The sequence below is a fragment of the Anser cygnoides genome, chromosome 5, assembly GCF_040182565.1.
Source record: "Anser cygnoides isolate HZ-2024a breed goose chromosome 5, Taihu_goose_T2T_genome, whole genome shotgun sequence".
In the NCBI taxonomy this organism is placed as follows: Eukaryota; Metazoa; Chordata; class Aves; order Anseriformes; family Anatidae; genus Anser; species Anser cygnoides.
Window position 1 is genome coordinate 6,961,613 of NC_089877.1, and position 18,494 is coordinate 6,980,106.

An 18,494-nucleotide genomic window follows, 5' to 3' on the forward strand; every position below is an offset into this window, starting at 1 on the left:
GCTAAGAGGAGGAGTGACAGAGGTAATTTTGCTTAAGGATTGATGCAGAGAGGATTTGTAAGCAGGGAATTGTGATGGGGGTCAGTTCTCAATTAGGCATCTAAAGGCTCAAAGGAATAAGACTCCGGAGCCGAATAGGGTGAAAAAGTCGACTCAGCAGCTAAAGCAGCAGAAGACCTGTGACATTAGGAAGTGACAGCAGTTACCAGAGCACAGCAGAAACAAACAGATCAAGAAAGTAAATGGAGAAAGAACTGCGAAACACATTACATGAATATCAGGAAATTACTCTTAGATTTAAGGAAGCAGCAATGTTGTAAGGTACAGAAAGAGGTGTTAGGAAATGGATCAAAAATTGTCTGAGATACACAGAGGAAGGACAAGACCAAAGTCTAGTCATACCTTTTTACTACAGCAGTGGATTGTCAGACTGTGGATGTGATTACAAACAGATTATACACATTAGCTCCCCAAAACAGGCTGGGGTAATGAATACTCATTCTTTTGAAATGACTGATTCTTTCTCAAAATGGTTTGAAGCCTTTTCTGTAAAACAAGATATAGCAGCAGGGAGCGAGAAAAAAAAAAAAAAAAGCAGTTTCAAGAAGCCTTTTGCTTCTGTGGGAATCCTGAAACATCCCTGACCCAGATAAAGGTCATCATTTCATGAAGGAAGTGATTACAACTATGCTTAAAGCATCAGGAATTAAACAAAAGCTACTCAGTCTGTATCACTCTCAATCATCACAACAAGTAAGAGCACATGAACAGAACTATTAAAGCATTATTGTGAACAGTAGTAAGTAATAATGGAAATGATTATGATGATAAATTACCCTTATATTAGAAGCTATAAGAAGCAGGCACAGACTAAACTAAGAACTGGAATCCAATCCAAGTTTTATTTGGAACAAAAGTGTAGTTAATTAGATACTTAATTTCACCAGAAACTCCTAGAGAGGAAGATACTTTAACATGGACAGTCAAGATACACCAAGAGTGATCAGAGGTACAAGAGCAAGGGATCAAGCACAGCAGACACAAGCAGGGGTGCTCCTTCAGTTATATGTATGGGAAATAAACAAACCGAAAATGTTTTTGAGATTGACACCTAAGCAGTGCAATTTAAACATTTTCAATAGTCAGATTTCAAAAATGAAGTATAAAGGAAAACAAACCTGATCTTCAAGACAAACCATAAGGTGTACCTATCAGACTTCATAAATATATATGTATAGTTAGCAGTTGTTTACACCTACCAAAAAAAGAGACAGAAAACCACACACATTGAAAACTGAAAACATACAATTATTAGATACCCTGACGCTGAGGTGTTTTGAAAACCTAGATGTGTGCCGCAATCTCATGCTGCTGATGATTGTGAGATGACCTTCTACTGAGAACTGACCTTCTATTAAAATCAATTACCAACTTCAATTTCACTTAATCAGATGAAAATCACAGCCTTAATTTCTTTTGAGTAGCCTCTGGAATACTAGAAAATTATAAGGACATCACTTAAAACTGTCTTATTGCCAAGCAAAGTTTTTTTTTCTTTTTTTTTTTTTTCCTGGTAACGTCAATGAAGAAAACATGTATCTGAGTATATCTGAAATTTGCCTCCTCTTCATGAGTTTGGCTTTATTTTATTTACTGGCTTGAAAGTTTTTAGTACTTTCTAAGTAGAACTATGGGTGGCAGAAATATAGACTACTACTATAAAACTGGCAAGAATGAAGAGCTACTTGTGTTTCTTCACTACATTGAAGACAGTGCTTTGTCTATGATTTATTCAGACAAACTAGATAAATGCCTGTTAGTATTTGTTATCTAAAGTAACTCTGATGAAAAAGAGAATTTCTTTATGAACTGTCATAAAATGGTGGTACCTCATATACATGGAAACATCTCTGCAGTGTAGAATGTTCTTTTATTTTGTATATGAGTTCTTTCTCTCATCATACATTTATTTCAGCAAACAATCGCAAGGCAATTGCAGCACAGGAGAGCACACCTTTTTTTCCAAGTACAGAATAAGTGTATATTGCAGCTTCAGAGAGAAAGCTATGGGAAGAAACATTATGACAGGTGGTCTGTGGAACTTAAGTTGTTGGAAGATATTCAAGTTATCACCAGGCTATGTACACTGTGCAGTGAGTGAGTGTCAAATTAACCTCCTAATGAAGAGAGCTGATTACTTTTGTAGATACAAGCCCCTATGTCTGCAAGTCTGCCCTTTCAGCAGCAAAAGAAAAACCAGAAACAATAAAGAATTCAAGTTTGCTTTCTGGTGCATTGCAAGACCTTAAACTACGTTCTGAAAAAAGCAGGGAACTGACTGGGCAACAAATCCATTTCTGCAGGAAAGCAGTGCAGAAGGCATTCAGACTGCTACTGTTAGGAAAGCAAAGATACTTAATGCATATCCAATGACGTAGAAAAGACAAAAAGTGGCTACCTAATTACTGAAAGGGAAAGAAAAGAATGGTTGACCCAACTATTTGCTGAATTTTATGTTTCAGTCCGTTCACACATCCCTTCCAAAGATCATCAGATGAGATACGTAGAATGACAAGAATCAATTCAGCAGTCTGTTTACACAAAGAACAATTCCTTTTCTAGGTGATTTTTTTCTTTTATAATTTCAAAAGAATTACAACAATACATGCAGCTGCTCCTTTAAAGAAACAAATCAGAACTGACTTTGTGGTTCTTCGTAAGAAAAAAGAATCAAGATAAATACCATGTTCAGGTCCTGGGACCTTGATTTATATAATACATTGCTCTTAGAGAGTCTTCAGATAATACATTTAAATCTACACAAGGAGTTAAATACTTTTCAACATAAGTAATGATGGCATAATCTAACATTTTGTTAATTCAGCCATTTGCCTTTCATACTAAAATATAGCTGTGCTTGAAACTGTAAGATGCGCTATATAACTCCTTTAGATTTCTGTGGGCATGCAGACAGGCCAGCAAATACTGAACTCAGCAAGCTAGAAAAATTCTGCTAACAATATGCCACACTCAATATACTTCTTAAATTTAACAAGTTTACTTTCACTCCCTCATAGAAACAGTCTTGAAATACCTGAACAGATATTACAGAAGGAGCAAATGACCAGTAAGATACGCCATTTTTATGACTAACTTACTTGACTTTGTAACATGTAAGAATTGCCAAAGGGTTGTAGGATTAAGACCACATACTGTTAATTTTAACTCTCTTTCCTGGGTCTACAGACACTTAGAACAATGAAGGATCTTGCCAAGATATTCCACCTGCGTGTTATATTGAAGCCTATTACTCACTGGGCACACGCTGGATAAAATCACTGGTTAATAAAATCAAAAATGAACCACAGTAATGTTACTTAACTTTTTCATGATCTTATTTCCTCATTACTGGATCCAATTTGCCCTTCGCTTCTGTTGATGTGAAATGAGAATACCATTACACTACAGCGAACAACATTACGATTGTATGAGATTGAGACCACTGGTGCTCTGGTTTTAATATATAAAAAAAAAAATCTTTTTCCCTGTAAATTTTATAACTAATATGACATTTGATCCACATGTATATAGTTTTTTAAATGGTATTCCATTTGTTTTCTAAAGTGTACTACATTAAAACAATACCTTCAGTTCCTGACATAACAGACAAATAATTTCTTGAACATGACTTATTGTGCATTGAGAAAGCTTAATTTCAGTTCATGTGGAAAAAAAAAAAAGATTAAAAACATTCAGTCAAAAAATGTGGAAACAATTCTGATGTCATCAATAGTGACTGTTTTATGTTTTGAAAGGAAATCAAATTATGACTACCGTGATTATTTCTATTCCTTCCTCTGTTTCCCCTCAAAATTGACAATGTCATTGAAGTCAAATTAAACATCTGTTTGTAAAATAAAACAGAGTGCTACTGACAGCTGCTGCAGAATGGCAAATGTTCTACAGCTGTCAGGCTCCTAAATTAACAATGATTTTCATTTACAAACAGCAAACAACAAGAAAATAATAGAGTGGGGGTTTTTTGTGTGTTTTTTTTTTCTCCTCCCACTACTTGAAATTTATGAAAACACAGACTGTACTAGGGACCTACCCAGAAAGAAATCAGAATTTAATGCTTTTACTGAAAGCAAAATTCAGACAAAATCAAAGTGCAATGCAAGACACTTTGGAGAACTTCCCTCCATAAATGTCATAATCCTTTTGCATTTCCTCTCCAGGATATGCAACTAGATGTAACAACTCTTACAGGATTTATCCTTTTCCAACACAACTTTTGTCAATTAAATAATACTACTGAGTAAAAACATTTTATTGATTCTTCATACCTTTTCTAGATTTATATATATATGTATACATCAAACAAGCAAATTTTTCAAAATTTTATTAAAAATACTTGCATATTAATTAAATCAGATTCAGATGGCATGAATTTTTACACCACCACGTTGAAGTATTTAAAACAAATGAATTTGTCTTCTCATGTTTAGAACTCAGCTGGAACTCACTGAAGGGTTTCAAGTTCAGTGAGGTTATGCAAATATCAATATTTTCATTAATAACTTGAATGATGGAATAGAGAACAAGCTACTGACTGCAGACAATATCAAGCTGCAGTTGATTAAAATGCAAAGTGGTTCATAAATCTGAGGAATTCTGAAAAAGAGTAATTAAATAATGTTAAAGTCCTAGTTTTAGATAAGAATAATTACTTGCACAAAGACAGAAAGGGAAAAGCCAATGAGACAGATGTATTTGATATCAGGATGAAGGAGTTCTAGTGGATGAGAAGCTGAATACAAGTAAATGGTATTCTGTTACAAAAAGTACTCCCGTGAAATACTTTCTCTAAGACTGAGCAGAGCCACATGAGTTATCTGTAGGATTAAAATGCTCAGTGCTCAAGTAGCACTGTTTAAGGATATGAACCATTTAGAGAAAGTTCAGACAAGACCAGTAAGAAGAATCAGATATCTAGAAGGGGGAAAAAATGAAGGAGCTGAGGTTAAACAGTCTAGAAAAAAGTCTGAAGTAAAGGTATGGGTTGAAGAGGGGGGTTGATGAGGTAAAATTACAGCGCCTAAGATTAATGGCCAACAGAGGAATCATTTTAGCAAAACAATAGCAATAACAAATAAGTATTGGTATCAGTTACTTGTGGGGACTGTCAGGACTCCATCACTAGAAGTTTAGAAGAACAGAGGTGGACACGGACAACTCAAGCAAAGCTCATCCTGGAGTCAAACAGTAAAGGACAGGTATTTCACCAAATAAGTCCCTTCCATCATAATTTGTTATGGCTTCTCTATTTATCTTGAAGCTTTGGATCAGAAAGTAGAATTACTAGAAACCATTAAACCTGATTTACTACTACTTCATATGCTTTTTTCCAAGTGCACAATTTAAATACAGTTTAGGAAGCAATAAGTATCCTCAGAATAGCGTTGAGCATCTAGAAGGAGCATGGAAGTCAAGCATTTATAACTATTAAGAAATAAAAATAGAAGTTTTAAATTTCCCATATATCTTTGCTAAGAACCAAATGGGAATCCAATTGACTTCTGATCAATTCCACGTTTGAGTTATTGTCAATTGTTAACATTAATGGTTAATCTTAATTGCAGTACTTCGCCAGAAAGCATGGAGAAAACACAGTGAAGACCAAAAAGAGAACTGATGCCAGTGCCTCTGTCATAAAAAGTGCTGTACTTTTCTAATGCCTGCATTCCCACACCACTGCATATCAGAGGCCAACATTGTTTTTGGTCATTGCTGTTCGGTTTGGGTTTTTTGGTTTTAGTTATTGTTGGGGGATAGAGCAGCTCCTGTTTAAGAAAAAATACAAGTATTTGTGCAATATAATAACCATTTGGACTGATTAATTGCATGAGTTGCTCACATTTATCACAAAATGTGCCAAAAGGCTGATTTTTTTTCAGTGTGAAATCTTCACATGCACTTTCAAGGTACAATGTGAAACTGTTGCAAAGTGGATTAGCGGTTTTGCTACTGAAAGATGGATTTGTTCCTTGAAGACAGCGAAGCAACAGAAAAACAGTGGGATTTTTTTTTTCATTAAATAAACACTTTATATTGACTAGTCTGAATTCAACATTATCATTCATAATAAAACCGTAACCATATTCCCCCTACCACAAGAGGAAATATCATTCTTTCCTTACTGCACACACGTTACGTGGGCAGTGTGCTGTCAGTCCTACCACAGTTCCATTCTGCTCCCAGTCCACTGCTCAAATTTTAGTGACCTCTCACAACACAAAAGACTGAGAGGTACTAGGAAAAGCAGGCCAGGCACCTCTTGTATAATGCCAGCTCCAAGTCTGGCTTGATTCTATTGCAAGCATCTCCATCAGTTGAAGATATTCATATCTTCCCTCAAGCCTGGAACCAATAAATTGCATCTCCAAAGCAACATCCACAGACCTGGCTGCAGGATATCCATCTGCTTATGCAGCCCAGTCAGAAGAAGTAACCTTTAAATAACCTTTAATCCTTTCCTCTTCATAATGGAAAGATTATCCACTTTCCCCATCAGCTGGATATACACCCAGCTGCCATCCACTTGAATCATTAGTATCATGGATATAGGAAGAAAGAGTCACCATCTTACAAGCTTCACAGAAAAATTAGGGCATAAACTCGATTTGCAGGCATGCCCCACACTATGAAGACAGTTGCAAAAATGCATACAAATTCACACACAGGGCCATTTCATAAATGATTGCTACCTATTTAAGACACCTGCTAGAAAGTATTCTCTTTTGATCCTTTACGAATAATTATTTAATTTAAAATGCATTTAATTATAAATTTATAGGAATTTAAAACAAAAATTAGTATGAAAGAAAAATTATGTAAATAAAATTGAAGTGCACATTTATTTCTCATTGAAGTAGAAAATGTTGATTTCAGACTAGTCAATATAAAGAGCTCGTTTCATGCGAAAAAATATATTCTTTTTATTTCCCACTGTTTTTCTATTGCTTTGCTCTCTTCAAGGAACAATCCCATCCTTCAGTAGCAAAACCACTAAGCCCCTTTGCAACACTATGTCTTTGCAAACAAAACAACATAAATGACTCTAGCTGGATTTTATGGGATTAGTCTATTAATTGTACTGTAAAAAAGATTATTTGTAAGAGCATAAAATTACATGAAAGTCCATTTACAACAGATAATTTCCAAATTCATGTGCTCCATTGTGAAAATAAAGAAACAATATTAAATCTGTGAGAAAGCAAGTGCTTAGGTTTTTGTTGTAAATGTAGATACGTTCAGTCAGTAGATCCAGAGGCACCTAGATATATTATATAGATATAGTAATATATAGATATATATTACTGTATATATTAAAATGCAAGTATGCGTTTTTATAATACAATATTAGACCTACTCTAAATATAGAAGCTGTATAGAAGTACAGAAGGTTATTCTTCTTTCCTAGTACAAGTAAATTCTCTGTGAGTATTTTGCCTAAAAAATGAAAGACAGGACTGTAATAAGTTGCAGTAATATTGCAAATTTTAAAGTTTTGCCCTATTTGTTTTGTAAAAATATATACATATTTATCTGGAAGAAAACATTTCAATTCTTTTCAAGTAATTAGAACAGTAAAATACTATCATATCATCTTTTTTTTTTTTTTTGTCTTGCAGTGTTTTATAAAGAGTCCCTGGTCTCTAGGTTGCTTCTGAGAAAACTGAGGCATTGAAAAACAAGCTGAGATGTACATGATAACCCAATGTGAAAGACAGGAATGGACCAAACCTTCTCACTTCCCATCTCTGTCCCTAGTCATTTAAAGCTGTGTACATTCCCATTATATCAACTCCTAAAAGTGAAGAATGGGGAAAAATAAAAGCAGCTCGAGATTTTCTATACATCAAAGGTTGTATTTGTTCTAAGGACATCCAGAGATATCTTAGACTGCCATCTTTTGTGTAGACATGCATAGAGTACCTAAATAAAAGATTTTATTTAAGCTACACACAAATATGAAGCTATGCTTCTATTGTCTGTATCAAAAAATGAAGTACAGAAGCTACTGCAGTTGCCATGTGCTAATTAACTGGAAGAAACAGTGTTATTATTTTACAAACTATTCGTACATGAATTCTGATCATTTCTCTGCATGCAGAAGACTCAATAATTCTATTGGGAAAATCAGTATAACTGTTTATAATATGAGAAAAAACTTTTTGAAAATATTTTATAACTGCACTCAAGTGCTCCAGTATTTGTATATATATATATATATAAACAAACAAAACAGCAGAACACCTTCTGTTTTTGTTTGTTATTTTAAAGTATTCTAATTAACAGTCAAGCAAAATAGTTGGCATTTAAGTATCTGGACGATCATACAGGAAGATTGAAGAGAAAATAAAAAGACTGCATTACCACTCAATATCTAATCCAAATGAGCTGAAGGTACTTTTTGGGTTTCCACACTTTGCGCATTTAGAGACATTTAATAGTGAAGTAGCTCCTCATAGGTGTTCAACTGTGTACCAGTAGCTCATGTGCTTCAAATTTATCAGTGTGACTTTTCAATAAGCAGAAATACATGAATCTGTTCTTCAGGAAATACAATCCACAATTATGCAAGAATCATAAATAGTAGGTAAAATAATATTTCATGTTTTATAACAGATAGGATGTATTTAAAGAATACATCTCATGTAAAAGCATTTAAAGAAACACTCGGTTATGCATATGGGAAAAAATTTGATCCATACATTATTCAGGTAAGTATCCCGACAAATCAAAGGCCTAAGCAATTGCTCGTATTTGGCTAAGTACTGCCAACCAAAGAAAAGAGGATGTGAGTACAGAGAGGAGCAAAGAGTCTGCTTATACTGCTTAACCACCTTAGTCTCGTAACCCGAAGAATTTAAAACCTTGCCCCACTTCTTTTCCTGTTATCTCATAGATACTGATAAGGAATTTGGGACAAGTCTGAAAAATAACACAAAAAAATTTCAGCCATAACTGTGTATCATGTATCATTCATTTTTCTTTGTTGTGCTTTCATTTATAAGCTCAACCCTGTGATCATCTATCAGATTTGCAATAATTTTGGAAGAAGCACTCTAGCTCCCATCCATCTAATAGAGGAGCCTGACTGATGCAGACCCACTCTACTGCTCATTGACAATTGAAACTTTGTTCTGTTAGGAGCAAGTATGTTCAACTTGCTGTTGTGATAGAGGATCGTAGTGTCAATTCTCTTACTCAGAGAGAGTAATTCTGAAATGCATTTCATTCTATTTCAGTCTGGCATTTCTGATAAACACTTTTCTTAAAACACTGTTACTGAGTTGGTCATATATTATTAATTCACGTACTACAGAGCTCCTCTCATGCTTTATGGGTTTTGTTGTCCAGATGTGTCATGCTCTATTTCTCCCCCAAGAGCCCTCTGGATGGATCTCATCGTGAGTTTTGAGTATAGAGAAGAGAGGGCTGCATACCAAGACAGTTTCAGTAAATATACATAGTTATCAACTCATGGGGTTTTGTGACATTTGGATCCTTTGCATTTGGTTCTACTTTTAGTCTTTTCAACATCACATCTCAGTGTAGTGCTTACTCAGAATGAGATGTCAAGCAGCATGAAGGAACATTATGCTTGAAATTACAAGAAAACAAGAAGTGCATATCCAAAAAACTCTAGCTGGATTTCATTCACCCTGAAAGCTTTGAAGGCTCAAGAGCAATAGGACTGCCAGAAGCCACATGGTGGCTGGAAACTGAATATTATATCCAAGGAGTAGGCCCATACGCTAGCACTGAAGTATCACACCCTGGAAGTATGATAGCTTTGCCAGAATAGCACAACTACCTAAAAGCTTTTGTCACTATATACATTGATATACTAAATCTATCACAGCTTTTATTTGGAAGACCGCGATTCTTTAAAATTATTCTATTCTCTGTTGACCACATGCAACCAAAAAACAGTGCAATTAAAAACATAAAGAGAATTATGTATGCAGAAAAAAATTAAAAAAAAAACACTTTTTCTCAAAAATTATAAAACATTCCCCTGAACATGGCTCAGAAAACATTTCCAGAAACAAACAGCAGAGAGATTATGACAAATACAGTGGATTTTTGCAAGAAGCAGTGTTAACAAACAATATTTACAGATACCAGATTTTAATTTGTTGGTTGCTTAAGCATCATATGTATAGCAGAAATAAGTAACTTGTAAGCAAGAACTGCTAAATTTATCATATAAATCACATCCATTGCCCAAGAAGTTGATTATTGCATGAACCAATCACATAAGTGTTGTTTCTTTTCTAAATAGTAATTGTATATTACTTATCTGCATGTGGCCAAAATTTACTACATTAACAATTAATCTCAGACTCAGTGAAAAGTATCAAATACTAACAGAGGAAAATGTAATTACCATCTAGGAGTACTCAACTCTTCATGCGATCTTCACCAACTGACAGATTTAATCAATTTGGATATTAACAAGATTCTCCATACCATGAAATTTTAATATGAAACAAGCTAAGACTATTTACAGAATTTTCTTCACTCCTGTTTTCTATCATAGAGTTCTACAAGTACTTGCAGAAAACTATTTCATTCTGTATTTTTCATCAGTTACATGGGCTTGAGCTTTACCTACCTCTTAAGGGATGTGAGAGCACCACACTGAGAGACATTTTCTCTTGAGGAATTCAACTAACCAGTTGTGTTTGGAAATCTGGGGCTAAAAGTGGCCTAAAAGAGGTGATTCTGCATCACAGCCAAGCAACTTTTAATAAACATTTATTCCATTTTTTGTCAATGATGTATATCACTAATTGAAATCCAGATTTAAGACTTTCCTTGATAAAATTGATACATTTCCACTAGCTGTTTTTGCTAGAGAATCATCACAGCTGTTGCCTGAAAATAATTCATCTTCTCTTAGTTAGTTTGAAATGCATGAAAATCTTGCTCTAAAAAACTACAGCATTAAGCTATAATACAACAAGTTATAACCAGACAGAAGTACTGATCTGGGGAATGAAAACCTCTGCATTTTAGTTCTTAACTATAAAACCAAATAATGCAAATGTGTGATTTTTGCTAAGAGACTGAAATAAGTACAACAATTTTTAGGTGTGTTTTGTTTTTTAGTCTTTTTTTTAAGTAAAAATGAAAGTCTTTAGATTCACTTACACAAAATATACTAAATATAGAAGTAGACTGGCCAAGTGAGGGTTCAAACCCCTGAAAATCGTTCGCTTCCATGCAATGATGTAACTACTACCAGGCTCTGCCACTGCCCAATTGTCTTTATAATGATTAGTTTTTATAAAAATTGCACATAGCAAAAATAATTTTGAACATTTCTCAAAGTTTTAACAGTAGATTTTCAAAGGTTTTATAGAGGAAATACAGTCTGAGGAACCCCAAAAATAAGCAATTAAGCTTTAAAACAGCAACTTTTATCAGTAGGTTAAGGAAATTATGTGGTCCTTCCATATTACTGTATGGTACCTTAGTGTTCCATCCGTCACAAGGAACAAGGGAAAGTAAGTAGGGATAGAAAGATGAAATGTTGCACTGTGAACAAGAAAACAAGTAGACTGCACACAGCATGACAGCTCAGGATAGTCCATACAGATGTCTTCAACCACAGCAGCAAGAAAGATGTAAGTAGTTTCTAAAGCTAGCACAGATGTTAGGGCAACCAAATGAATTCTTATTGCTAAGTAAGACCCTGGTGTATCCTGTTTGTGTTTCAGTAATAACTTTGTTCCACGTAGCAATACTTTCGATTCAAGTAGCTAGTGCCGTGAGATAAGGCTGACTTCTCAATTGGACAGCCAACGGTGCATTCCAGTCCCAATGTGTAATCCTAAAAATCACGGTGCTTAAAATCATCTTGCAGTATCCAAGGCCATCCCCAAAGTGATATGCTGTTTCTCTATTTCATCCATCTAGAGAAATAATTTTAAGAGCTGGTATGCTGGAGTCTCTGTACCTTTATGTATTTGGATTTAGTTGCATGGAGCTCCTAGCATTTAGGAGGCAAGGGAAAAGAGTGCTTAAAGCTTGAGGGTCTCTCCTGATCCGTGTGTGACATCTAATCAAAGTCCTGTGTCTAATTCTGTCCTGTGTCTTCAGTGAGACTCAAGCATAGGCTTAACTGCTTGGACAAAGACAGGCTCAGAGTCCAAGGACTGAAACAGATATGTATTGATAATAAAAACTATTTGCACTCCATCACACACAGAGAAAAGAAAAATACAGAGGGCTTTTTCTTCCTCTAAAGTTCAAGGCTTCAGAATTTTCCCATGATGGGTTTGGATGTAACCATTTGTAATAAACTGTTTTTAGACTGTTGTTTTTATTACAGCATTAAAGCTCACACAAATGTCAGAATAATTGTGAAAACTGCATCCAATGTTTCTATGCTATTCTGTGGAAGATGACCATAAAGCAGGTTTATAAAGAATGTTGACTGTAAACTCTAATTCAGATGTGGTCAAAGTTTTACATTCAAAAGAAAAAATGCAAATGTTGTTAATGCTGAAAACACATTGCAGTGTATGGTGCCATATTATTATGTTAACTTCTGACATTAGCAACTCATAATAATCATGATTGTTTCATTCATTCTTTGAACTGCTCTCAGGTCTAGTTACTTTCCCTCTGAGGTCAACAAACCAGCCATTGGGAGCAGGTCTGTATTTTTCACATATTTCTACTGAAAAGTACCTAAGAATTGCCTTTCACTTTCAGCAGTACATACACATCTAGGATATCTGCACGCACTGTAGATAGGTGCTTGCAACACTAAAAATTCATCCTTTCTCTGTGAACTTCAATTTATAAGATGTTCCTTTAGTTCTTGGGTTTTTTTTGTTTGTTTGTTGGGGGGGTGCAGGGAGGGAGAGATGGGGAAGGAGGTTGATAATGACAATCCTGTTTAAGGCAGTAATTAAAAAATCCACCAATTTGAGTTGTTACATATCATGACTGGATGACTGGATTAAAGTTTAAATCACATCTGTCCAAAAGCAGGCATGAAAAATCATTACCTTATTACACTACAGTAAAAGTGCCTTGAGTATTTGTAATGCAGCTAAGTGGGAGGCTGTTCTGAGTGGAAAAACAAATAGCTTTACTGATAAATAGCTCAACAACTCTGAAAGAATTATCTGTATTGCTGAAGGAATTCCTTTGAAAACTTTCACATATAAACCATAACATACAACCTGTCTGGCCATGCAGCAGGCAGCACACTTAACAGTTTAGCTACAGTCTGATATGCACTTGTTTGTCCTAAGCTTAAAGAAGCCCACAGCTGAATTCTTGGGTTGTTTCAGTAAGCATTAAAACAGGTGTTCTTAAAATTACTTTACTGATCCCAAGAGGCAACAGATAGATGTGCACTGCCAAAGGTTTGAGACTGTTTCACAGCCAGCGTCACAGCGGAGACCAAATCACCCTCACATTGCTTGTGGCACTGAGCAGGAGAAGGAAGTAAAAGCACTGGGTGAGAGGGCAGCAGGCAAGGACCAGCTTGCTGGCCTGTTCAGCAATCAGTTGCAGCTTTAACAACACATTTTCCTAAAATGGCCTGAACTAACTGCAGCACAATCATTATGATAGCATCCCCTTAAAAGCCTAGAGCTGTTCTGTGTCTCTGAAGATATTCCCAGTACTGATAAGACTGAAATTTTTTGGTTTACTGCAGGGCACATCTTAGCAATTGCAAAGGCTTATCCCAGATAGAAGTTCAATGCAAGAAAATAAATCCCAATTGTCTACACATATTTGACTAATCTATCCTATTAAATATGACAAGCAAAATCTAAAGAGATGAGATAATGTTTCTCTGGCAGTTTTCTCCAATACTCTTAGTAGTAATAAGTGACTTAAGATTTCTACAGATAAAAGAGTGGCCCTACAGCACAGTGCACCTACATAATATTGCCTTTGTCTATTGCTTGAAAAGCACAAGTACACATGCAGCAAACTACAGAGATAATAGGAAAACAACAGTAAAAGGTCACCAGCTCTAAATAATGAAAGTACTCACCTATAAACCTGTTTTTACTGATAAAGGTCCGTTTAGAAACTCCTGACTACAGAACTATTGTTCATCGCAACCTAGACCATGACTTTTTTATATGCATCTCAATGAGAATGATGCAATTTTGATCTTAAAAGTTCAGAATCTTTAGGTTTTCAGGTGTAATAAATAGAAATAAAATTTTCAGTAGACTGAGAGCCTACCAAGTTCCATTAGGGTTACCAATTCAATGGTAACTGAAAGCATGGAGTAACTTTTGAACACTTAGGCTCTAAGTCATTAACATTTAACTGTGCAAGTAGAACTATCTTTGTTCAAGTGTGCTAAGTGAGAAGAAAGCATCTAAGAACTCACTTCATAATCTAATAAATCTTAGATTTACTATTAATTGAATTTGACTTTAATGATAAGTTTAATATGCATAAAAATACTTACTTTAGAATTACACAGCCTGTGCCAGTAGGAGGAGCCGTCCAAAACACTTGAATGCGTGTCCTCCTTCTAGGTGTGCTCTCAGTAACTGCAACAGGACAATTACTCATGAATTGTGTTTCTTCTTCATCTATGATCTAAGGAAAATAAAGAGAAGAATGTAAAAGGGTAAGGACATACAAAGACAATGTCTCTCAAATACATTCTGTCAGTTCATGTTTTCTTTCAGTGGGATTACTTATAATACTCTGCTTAGCACAGCAATCTTTGGTAAATTGATTTTAAAACATGCAGATAACTCACTGTAATAGAAAAAAATGAATATAGAAGAATATTTCAGTTCTAAGTTTACAAAAGATTGTCCTTTCTATGCACGGCTGCAAATAACCTTGTTTGTGATTCTGATTACAGGAGTTTCAGGTAAATATTAATGAACTGAAAATATTCAAGGATGCAACATTTCCTTTTTTTTTTTTAATTACAGCAACTGGTTAGGACACATGGAACAAGCTAGAAAAGAGGTTTTCAGATTGTTTACTTTTTCTTTTCTTTCAAACTAACTTTTGTTTATACTGTATTTTTCACCAGGTATAAAAAAAAAATCTCTAGGTCAAAGCAGGTAACATGTGAATCATATCGATCTATAATTCAGAGTCTGTTATTCAGTCCAATATGCACAGTTTTTTTACTTTTATGAGTGAATGATATTGAACAGAAAGGTTTATGTGACATAAGTTAACACAAAACCAGAGAGGCTGACTTGGAACTGGTGTTGTTCCAAGGGTTTTACTCAAAGGTGTCTGTGATAAAATAGCTTTCTCACTACATATGTACTTCATGGATTGTACTTTAAGCCTTCTGTTCATCAGATCTCAAAGAAAATTCACCAAAAGCTGCCAAGTTTTATTTGGAAACAGCCAATGCTGTGATACTGCAAAATTTCTCTTCAAAATTATTCAGTGGTCCGCTGTCATTGATGAAGTGAAATTTCACACTACATTGGGTCAAGTTTCAGGCAACAAATTATAAATCATATTGTTTTGAGAAAGAACAAAACTCATCCCTGAAGGAGCTTTTTCAGAATTCTGGTTTTAATAACACACACTTTTGCCAAATTACATTAAAAAACCATCTTCTGGCTGTAAAAATAACTTTAAACAAGTATTTTGACTCAAAATACAAATTTACATTATAAAAAAAAGACAATATCTATGGTTTGACCAGATTTGCTTCAGTGAGCAGGCATCTACATTGCCTTACCCAATCCTACTGCCAGCATTCCAAAACATTTCTAACTGACCCAACAAATCTATTTCTGGTTTTTCATGACAAAAGAGAGGCACTGACACAGAGGAGTGAATTTAAACTCTATTTAGCTGGTCAATACGGTGGTGGTTAATGAGTTTATCTGGTCAATACGATGGTGGTTAATGAGTTTTAAATCTAAAGCCATTAATATTCTTTAACTTTTTCAATGCTGCATAAAATCTGGGTAAACATAATGTATGCAGCTACTACTTTGCTAGGTTTTAATTAATGTGAGGTACTGGAAAACATGGGAGCTAGCATAAGCTTAAACTGGCACTGCTCTACTGTATTACTACTTCCATGTAGTACGATCTAATTCTCTTAACTTGAGTATTAAGAAGTCCCTAATCTACAGTTCTGCCTTGATCATCAACAGTATTTATTCTGTCTGCCTTATTCTGGCAACAGCAAAATGGAGAAGTAAGGCTGTTCACATATTTCTCAGAAAGGTTGTCTCAATTATTGAGGAGCACATCAAGTGACCTTTTGCTCATATATCACAGTAAAAAGTAAAAACAATTTTCACGGAAGCTTTGAATGTGTGATTTTATTTTATATAAAATAAAATACTACTATATATTGCACTTTATAAGACTAAGAATAATTCACGTTGAAATGGCTGTTAGGAGGTCATCTAAAAATTCTCAAGAAGGATATCTTTTCTAGAAAAACAGAACCACTACAAATCCCTGGATGAGTTACACTAGCTCCATGTTCTGTGGCTATTAAAAACTGCTGTTGCTCTATCTTAACTGACATCCTGGCATAAAAACTTCAAAAATACATTCAATTCAGGTCAAGGAAAATTAAGCACTTACATGTAAGTGTAAATACTTAACTGACCAGATAAAAGTTACTCAATGAACCTTTCACATGCTGCTTTTTACAAATCTAGTGTAGCTCTTGTCTGAAACACAGTTCTTCAAGGAATGTTTCTGGAGAAGGCCAACTGAAATGAATCTGTTTTCTCAAAGCACAGAGTTGCTATTTTCAGCTAACAAGCATTCAGCTGCTTTCATATCCCTAGACATGATTCTTCCAGCAGTCATCACTGTAGACCCATCTGTGATGCATTTAAGTGTTAGGTAAATTCTTTTCTCCAGGCAAGTCAATCCTGCTTTTTTGCACAACAATGAACGGAATCATAAGGAAAAATGAAACAAAACAAAAATAAAAGTAAAAAAATCCAACAACTAATACTTAAGGGAAGAGCTATGAGCAACTATGAGTAGTTATTGCAGGCAGAATTTCCAGTTACTGCAAAAACAAAACCTAAAATATTTGTCTAAATTCTAAATAATTGGAGCACATCCATGCCCATTTCCACTAGCAACAAATGAATACATAAATGCAGGCATATTTTGCATTTCTGTAGCCTACCAAACTGCTGAACCTTGCAAATTATGAATTTTCTCAAGGAATACCGATGACCAAAAAGAAATAATTTAAAAGTTCTGGCTGCATTTTAGAACACAGTCCTGGAAGAAGAGGCAGTGTTTGAACCTCAAGGCTACATCACGATTTCCTGCATCAGTTACCATCAAAGCAAGAATACTTATTGCATAAGTGTTTGGTGGAAAAAAAAATGACCATAAAAGAATAAGGTCCTCCAAAAAAGAGTTCCTTTGAAGAAAAATTAAACTGAAGCTTTCTTAATAAAGACTACTACTGTTGATGGAATACAGTATAGAACTCCCATATTAGTTAGAAAAACTCAAACATCAAATGATCTGAGATATTAAAATACATATTTAAGATATTTTATAAATTTCAGATTCTAGGACTTCAGGAAAATACAAAAACATTTCAAATATATATTTTTTAAAAGTTTTTTTTTTTCCATATCCATGGAGGTTTGATTTTCTATAATAAGTTCCAAGGTGCAATACAGGAATGGTTCACCACTTATATAACAGGATTCCAAATGACACAATATTTTAGGGTGGTGGATGATATTATTGCAGTCTCACATAACACACAGGAAAGCAATAGTATCCTGGCCAACACTGGGGAAAAAAAAAAAAAGATATGTAATCTCTAAAAATAATACAATCCTGATTTTAATTCTGGAATCAAGTCAGACCACATAGGCAAGAAGGAAAGAACTGGCAGGAAAAAAGCATGCAGATTAAAATGTAGCATCTGCAAAATTATAGCCTGCTAAACTCTAGGTTATGTGTAACAAGAAGCCTCACATTTTCAAGAATGGACCAGCAAACTAACTGTATATTAAACAAAAATCCTAAAAACTAACATGAACACTTGGCCCAAGAATCTGAGGTCTCAAAAGGAGTATATCTCTATGCAATGAATTCTTTTGAATCCATGAATTCAATGATATTAAGTCTTACCATTTTATTTAGTGGCTTTTGTTTTTGGTTTGCTTTCTATTGTGATTGTAATATTATTGGAATAATTTATTCCCTCAGGGAAACTAGTGTAAATCCTGAACAAGACTCTTGGAGTTAACCTGGATTTGAATGAGCATCACAGAGAGTAGAATTTGGCTGAACTTTTATAAATCTACAAACATGGAAGTAAGGATATTAAAAGGGAAAGTTTACCAGCCCCAGGTTCAATCTTGCATTCTTTGCCTACTCCAGACATTGAAGAGGTTGAGGAGTTTTGGGTGTTCCTGAAAAGCAGGACTGGATAAATGCTT

At 34.8% G+C, this 18,494-nt stretch overlaps 1 protein-coding gene across 3 annotated transcripts in view; it reads right to left on the reverse strand.

Moving 5' to 3' along the window:
- Positions 1-18,494, reverse strand: part of SPON1 (spondin 1) — a 230,062-nt gene that overhangs the window by 135,223 nt on the left and 76,345 nt on the right. For all 3 annotated transcript variants that reach the window (XM_048070058.2, XM_013177720.3, XM_013177714.3), the window contains one exon: positions 14,528-14,661. In XM_048070058.2, the coding sequence (XP_047926015.1) occupies positions 14,528-14,661 (134 nt within the window). The remainder of the gene's footprint in view (positions 1-14,527; positions 14,662-18,494) is intronic.